At 40.6% G+C, this 8,269-nt stretch overlaps 1 protein-coding gene across 1 annotated transcript in view; it reads right to left on the bottom strand.

The window, feature by feature from the left end:
- Positions 1 to 7,537, bottom strand: part of AKAP13 (A kinase (PRKA) anchor protein 13) — a 70,785-nt gene extending 63,248 nt beyond the window's left edge. Inside the window, exon 1 of the mRNA XM_009695236.1 lies at positions 7,457 to 7,537. Within this exon, the coding sequence (XP_009693538.1) occupies positions 7,457 to 7,537 (81 nt within the window). The remainder of the gene's footprint in view (positions 1 to 7,456) is intronic.
- Between the last annotated feature and the right edge of the window lie 732 nt (positions 7,538 to 8,269).

The raw sequence follows: 8,269 nt of genomic DNA, 5'->3' as shown, positions 1-8,269 counted from the left end.
GTTTTTGTAAGTAAATATTCAAAACAATGTGGCGGGTTTTTTTGTTTTCCAAAGTGATAACGATGTTGAATTTTAACTGTTGCATGGACTGTGGGTCACCGTTCAGATTCTTTCAATGGAAGAAAGATACTCCCTGTTCTCAGTGAGGCTGAGGGGTATCTAGCTGTAGCAATTAAACGTCACTGCAGAATTTATACATACTTTTTAAGTCTTAAAAGTGCTGTCAAGTCAACAAATATCATGTTAATATTCTTTTCCCTCCAGACAAAGCAGAATCTATTTTGCAGCATGCTATCTTACACTGTCAAAGGCAAATCTAGAGGCTGAACCTGAACACACATAGGAAGACAAATGCAAATGTGCCCAAGTCCACACAAATGAAGAACGACCCATTTCAGATATAAAATCAACTTCTGCCTCCTTCTGACTGGCTTGCACCTAACTCCATCATATTGAGCCTGATCCTCCTCACTCTTAAACCAATGTATCTCCATCAAATTTAAGGGAACTACTCCTGATTTATACTGATAATCAACTATTTGAAATAGATAATTTAACAACTTGTTTAATAATTAGCAGTAAAAAAGCAAAATATGAGGAGGTTCAAGCCTATCAGTTGATTTGTAATAGAATAAACTATATTAGGCTGAATTAATATTGTATTTTTTCCCTTAATAGAACCAATTGAGTCATTCACTGAAAATGCATTATAGACATTGGCATTTTTTCAAAAAAGATTTGACTATTTTTCCCATTACCCAGCCAGCTCTCTCCTCTGCCCTGTGACTTTGCCAAGTATTGAAAACGTCTGGTTTTTTTCTATTAAAAAAAGTAATGAGAGAGTAACACTGAGGTTTAAGGTGCTGTTTCAGATATACCTGATTATGTACAAAACAAAACATTAGGAACTAACTATTTATCTCAGTAGTCCTAATGCAGGAATAATAATAATCATCCTCATCAAAATACAAACAAAGGAAACCACTATTATATACAAGTATTCCCTATGCCAAAACGAGCCCAGACAGGATTTGAGGGAGGTTTACTGCATGCTCTCAGGAAACTGGGTGGTCCACAGATACTCAAAACACAAACCCCACTATCCGCAGCTCAAGACTGAGTACTGGGATCGCTCCTCAACAACCGAATTCTGCACATATTTACTCAGGACTAGTGACTGCCGGTACAGAGTAAGGGCTTAAGAGAAAATACCAGTATAAAAGCACCTGAACATCAGGGGTTGGGGAATGCACCAGTGTGAAGAAATGCAAAATGAGGTTGTCTTGGGGTTTTGAGGACATGTGTGCATCATGTATAACAAAACTATTCCTCCCTTCTTGCCTTCTGTTTTGCTAAGAGAAGTCCAACGACAGGACTGCAGGTTGGTGGTCACAGAAGATGTTAAAACCCTGACACACGTTCTGCTCTGCCCACACTCATTATAGCCCATAGATTCTGGGTATCCCAAGTCTTCGGTGGGAGCAGAGGATGCAGTGGTGTTCTGATAGCAGAAGGGAATATGGAACAGCCTCTGGGAAAAGAGTTTCAATATGCAGATTTTGAAAAAATGCCAGGAGAGAACCAGCTATTTTTCCATGCAGGAGCCTGAATGTGTTTATCTGCAGCTCAGACACAGAATGAATCAGGGAAGCGTATCCCCAGGCACAAAAAACTGAATCCCGGAGGATTTTCTGTTTGCCTGTGAAATGCTAGTGGACTAAATGTCCAAAGAGGGCTTTAGGACACCAGCTGGAGTTGCAAGCAGCAGACGGTTTGATTGTTCTCTCTGGGCACACATGCACGTATTTCCTGACTCTCAGAGACATCTTCCCGCAGACACTGAATTTGAAACTTGATGTAGCTTAATGCAGAAACCTCTTTCCGTAAGAAAAGGACAGCGCTGGACAACCTGAAAGACAAACAGGGCTGGGATGTCCTGCATCACGTGGGAATGATGAGTGATCCCAGCCTCTGTTCCCAGGCTCTTCCTTCCTCTTCCCTTGCATGACTGTCTTGGTCGAGGAGTTATCTAGGCCTCTCCAGCGCTCGTGGTCCTATGTGATGCCTGCCCACGAAAACAAGAATCGGGACCTCCTTCCCAAAGACATTTCCTAAATGTCTACTTCTGGCTAAGTGGTGCGGTGGAGGGCTTGCTAGAACACTCGTCTCGGCGGCTAGTCACTACCTGGCTCCCATGCACCTCTCCTACCTTTCCACCATGGAAAAGTCCTTTTTCTCTCTCTCTGGTTTTATTTTAACTCTTCTCACCTTCCATTTCACAATAAAGAAAACACACTGACCTCTCAGGAAATCTTCTTCTATTTTAAAAGTTGGCACTTGTCAACCTCACTGGTAGCAATATAAATCAACATCTCTTGAGCAGAAGGAACCAGATGATTTTAACTTTCATTTCCTAGCAAATCTCCAGAGATTCATCTTCCCTCCACATTGTTTTAACTTTGTCCTAAATTTACAAGTTTCCATTTCTCTCTGTTTTTTGTTTCTGCCCCCCCCCACCCCGCCTCCTCCAGCTTCCAGACTAAATTCTACCTTGCAGCTAAAACCAGATACCATTGCACATAGGAAAATATTTAGTACAGTAATTCTAGCTCGCTTGGTGTACCATTAAGTACTTGTACACCATACTGAGCAATAACTGACACTAGGAAAGATCTGAAATATCCATTGAAAAACAAAACCAGCAGGAAACAAGCAATATTTTAAATTCAATTATAACTAATTTGTTTAATAACCAGGAATGATTTGTTTTTAATTTTAATGCAAATCCTAAGTATTCTCTAGGAACTACCTATTCCTGAAAATTTCCTGTAAGATAGTTTTCATTGAAGAAATTTGTACACATAACTGGAATTCAATGTTTATTCTGAGCAACTTTTAACTTCACAATTCCATTTACGATGGAATTATCCAGTTGCCTCTAATTCCTGAACTAGAAACTACAGCAACAGTTGATTCACTTCCTTCACAAAAAAACGCTTTTCAAGATCCTCCAAACCTCTTTCCAAAGGAGCATAAGGGATGGGGCACCTGGAGAAGGAATTTCCACTATCCTCCTTCAACAGCTGTTGATGCAAAAAACCCCTCCATATACACAGAACTTGCATTACAAGTAAAAATCACTGCTTTGGCAATCACCTTGCCAGACAATATTAAGAGCAGACATATCAATTTGCTTGCACATTCCAGATTTTTTTTAATTTATATTTTTTGTAATATCCCTGTGTATTTTCTTAGCTTTAGGGGAAGGTTTCACCATGTGGATGAGGAACAAAAAGACATGCTAAATCTATGCCAACATATGCCAAAAGAGACAAAATGACCACACTTGCATTTCTGCAATGATTTCTACAGAGATTTATCTTCTAGCACTGTGAACATGCTACATTGAGTCTTTTACCTTTACGGAATTGGTGACACCATATCAGGACATTTTTTCAAGGAGGTCCAAAGTGACCTCATTCAGAGCAACAAGTGAGCAGTGCCATAGAGAACTACACTAAAGGATTACACTAGAAGAGGCTCCTACAACCACAGAACATTTTAAATGACTGCATAAATTAGCACTTTGTGGTATAAGAGCAACGCTGAATTCCTAGAATGCACTTTTTCCCCTGGCTATGTCTCAACTGGGGAAAGGAACATGTGCCCCAAGAACATTTTCCAGCCCTTGGCACTGGGATATCCTCCACCAGCACAATTAAGAGTCCTGCTAACAACAAACTTTAATTAAGCTTTTAAAACAACAGCAATGGCTTTGGATAAACACCATCTCTTAAATAAAATGGGAGCAAAATTCCCACAAGCATGTATGTGCCTAAGCTAAAAACACACTGGTTTCATGGAATTTATCCTTCCAGTTCTAACTCTACCCAAGACACAAACAGAAAAACTCAAAAGTTTTCCACATCATCATAAATACACTTCTCTCTTGCTGTCCCTTCCATAACCAAACCAGTGCAGACAGATGCATGACTGAAGTTCAGTCATTTTAGGTCCACAAAGTCGATGAGACACTGCATACTCATCATCTGAGGACTGTACTTCCCTCAGAACAACCCCTCCAAAGAATGAACCAACATGCTTATGTGTCAACTAACCACAAACATAAAAAAGAAAAAGCTTTATGACAACATACAATGGAAGAAACCTTAGTTTCAGTCACTTTGAGGACCTTCTCCATATACTACTTCTAGCTTAGGAAGCTGCAAATTGCGATTTGCGTTAGATGGGCAGGGTTCATTCCAGAGGAACTTCTCCAGCGCTGGGGTACAGCTACAAGAGCAACATTCTGCCAGGGAGCAGAATAACTAATTGATAACACTGCCCCTTTAATTTCAAAATGCCTTAATTACTTTTATAACATTGGGCTGGATTTAATTTCATGAATAATGTTCTGATCTTTAACTGGAAGCTGAATGGGATCTGAAGAGCAGCTAAAAAAACCACCTCGTTTCCCCAGTTATGAAAAAAAACCTTACACCTTCGGCCTACACTTAACCATTTGCACATTCACGTACAAAGGTGAAATGTAGATATAGGCAATGAGCAATTATAAAACATTTCTAGTCGTGACTGCTCAGTCTCCCATCCTCAAAGCGAGGCCATTGCTTATTTTCTAACTCTGTAAAGCACAGCCTGTTCATCCAGACTTGAACACTTGTCTAACTTCACATGTATTTGCAAGGTGCCAGACACTGTGATTTCTGTATTCTGTCCCTAGATAGTTATATTTGTGGTAGCAGGCACAACATAAAAGAGAGATAGGGCTGCCAACTCACACATGGGCACACTGAGACTTCCCATTCTGGGTCTTGGAATAACATAGCACAGTCTGCTTTACCCTGCACGTAGCTGCTCAGAGCTCAGTGAATTGCTCAGACAAGCAGATATCCCTCGTGCCCCACTTCTTCTCCCTCATCTGCTACAATGCAATCCCAGCAAGAAAGATGATGGAAAATTTTTAGGCCATTTCTGCATCATTCAGGCTTCCCCGTACCGTGGCAATCCACTATGCTCAGTAACCAAGTTCATCATGTTCGTATTGCTGCAGCAGCAAAAAGAGCCACTAAAAATAATTGTGTGCATCAACCCCCAAAATTGCTGAGGTTTTTTTTTTTCGTAACTGCTCAAGCCACTGTTTCAGGCACGATCTAAACATGGAAAATTTGAGCCCCAAACACACCCTTCAGAAGACACGTGCATTGCAAAATAGTTGGTAGGAACCAAAATTATTTTGCGATTGTATCTAAGAATGGTTGCAATCAATGCAAATATAATCCTATCTATAAACATTTAGTAACGAAACGACACAGGATCTTCTTTGTTCACAACTTGTTCCAGTTGTCCCTCTCCACCAGCTGTTTTTCTTTCCTACGTCATGATTACCGAGTTCCCTGTCTTAAAATGAAGCAAAGAACATATTCATCTACCACTCAAAGAAAAGACAGCTTGTCCAAGTCAATCTGTAGGCCAAACCGAAAGCTGTTTGGTGCTTTGCAGGTATCTTGTTAAAATTTCATTCAGATCCAACACTCTTAATGGATCATACTTAGGTTTGCTTTTGTTGTAAGGATGTTTACTTGCTTTTCATGCTTTACACTTAAGAAACCCTGTCCTCTTAACTCACCAAAATATGATGACCTAGAGAAGGTAGTTTTATTTAAGTATTTTAATTAAAACCAAACCCAACAAAAAAACCCACCCGTCAGCTCCCTCATTAAGGGTCTGATACAACTCCCATTAACGTCAAGAGATGATCTGCCACTGACGTACTCTAGTGCTGGCTTGGATCCCTGGATCATCAAAATGTCATTTAATCTACCGGTTATACTATAGAAACCAGCTAAAACATGAAGAATGACTAAAAATCAAGCTAAAGTTGATTGTAACTATAGCTGTCACTATCACCCTCCTATTTTAAACATCTGTAGACTGCACAGCCTATGTTCGGAGCAGCAATGCGTGCACACATGCACACATACATGGACACTGAGTCATTTGCAGAAACAGACAGTATAACCCACAGTTTTGAAACTCAATTAGGAAAATACTAGTGGGAACTAACAAGAGCCACATTTTGTTATAAAATCTAAGCTCTGCTGAATAAAAACTAATTTAGGGAACTGATGACATCAGAAATACTGAAGTCAGATAATTATAGTGAATTACATTTCAACTCTGGCATCCAGATATTCTTTATAAAGAAAAAGATTGTACTTTTTATACTAGGTTGTCAGGGGTACCAGGTCTTCTCCCAAGAATTATTAAGCAGTCATTTCACAGAAGTAGTGTGTGCACAGTATGTCTACATTTTTAATGACTCATAGGGTGTCCAGAGATTGAATATCATGGGATTCAATCCTCAACCAGCATCATTAACACGAGAGTTCAAAAATACTCCATAAAATTGAGTTGGTAGAGAAAACAAGTTAGGGTTATTTGTGTCACCAAAAACCAAAGGATACGCTGAATTAAAGGAAAATACTTTCATTCCTAAATAAAGCAAGTTAACAAGTGCTAGGTCTATTTTACTGCAGATAAAGTAGAACAAGACTCAGTTGAAAATAAATTTTTGTGTACGTTCTTCGTCTCGACTTGGAAACAATGGCATGAAGCAAAAATCATAAAAAACGAAGCCATACGATCATGCAGAAACCCATTGCCTCAGCTAAGAAAAGAAAAGAGAGAAAAAGAGAGAGAGAAAGGAAATGCTCTTCCAGGAGTTCAGATCTCTAAGTTAGGCTGTGTTTTGCAGTCCCTCTGGCTGCTTTCCTATTTCCATCCACTTTGCCAGGAAACTGCTGAAGCTCCAAAAAAGCTGTTACGGAGACAGGACATTCCCAGACTGCCATTGTGCCATTTGGTGGAGCACTTGCTAATTTTAGATTAGAGAAGGAACACACTGGGACAATTAGCCAAGAGTCACTTGTGGCTCTTGCTTCAACCCATCTTCAGACAAAACTCACGCCCAAACAATAAGACCGACAGTAACACCCTTCAAACACAAACAAAAAACAGAGGCAAAGGAGGATACACCATACCTTCTTTGGCAGAATACATCTTTCAGGGACCACTGAAAATGAAAACCCTTCGCCTAGTGGCACCTTATGCAGAACACCCACCTGCAAGTGGAGAAGGCTTCAAAATAGGAGGGGACCGTTTAACGGCACAGGACAGGGAAGATGGCCAGAGAGAGCTCTCCGAAAGAGGATCTGATTGCATGCCGCAAGAGATTATCTGGTTGCAGGGATAATAATATTTGGCATGCAATGGTGTGATAGTAGTCAAAATCATCTCCATGCTGAAGGGCAAGAGCTCTTCCACCTGTTTGCCCTCTCTGCACTGTCCAGCTCAGGACATGCATACAGCTGGTAACAGACTGACCCAATGAAGATGGGGAAAGGAACGCGTAAATGAGCATACACAAACTTCATACCTTTAACAACACAACATCTACGGTCCTGTCCACCTTGGAAATGTCGCACAGGCTGTATCGCCTCTTGTGGCGCTCGTACATTTTGTCCAGAAAGTTGGGAGTGGAGGAGCAGAGCCCACCATGAACCTGGGGCTGACCACAGCCAGGCACACTTGAAACCTCTCACATACGTGCTCAGAGGAGTCCCCGTGTCTCAGCCCCCCAGCCTGTCTGAGCCTCTTAACAGGAAAAAGAAAATCCCAGAGCTGCGACCAGCTGATAAAGTCTTCTCAGAACAGATTTGCTTATACAGGCAACGCAGGAACTTACGGCAAACAAAAGATATCTGAAGAGAGATTTATACCTATAGGAATTTTTTTCTTGCAACTGCTAAGAATGGTACCAGCCTTCCTGTTATAGTAATAATAGTAATAATAATTAAAAAAATGTCTTCCAGACAACTTTGATATCCAAAAAGCACCAGAATGAAAATCCTGCCCGAAACGAGAACAAAAGCCAGATGTGTGCAGCTCCAAGAGGGAATGCAGAAGGTAGGCTCAGCCACGACGGGTCTAATTCAGGAAAAAAAGAAAGAGAAAAAAAAAGCCGATCACCATATCCAACGTAAATACTGTCACCAATGCGGTTTTTTTCTTTCATGCCCTCATGCATCGAAAGAAACAATAAAAAAGGTACTTTCTTCCTTTCAAGTCAGTCCACTGTGCACCAGACAGGAGGGCTCGTTTTTCCATTAAGTTTAAATTTCTAATGACAGCACAGGGCAAAATGAAAGAAAATAATGAAATAAAGCCACTCCCTCCTGATTTGGGCTGG

Source organism: Cariama cristata, unplaced genomic scaffold (assembly GCF_000690535.1).
Source record: "Cariama cristata isolate BGI_N322 unplaced genomic scaffold, ASM69053v1 scaffold17432, whole genome shotgun sequence".
Taxonomy (NCBI): Eukaryota; Metazoa; Chordata; class Aves; order Cariamiformes; family Cariamidae; genus Cariama; species Cariama cristata.
This window is presented reverse-complemented; position numbering and strand designations above follow the sequence as displayed.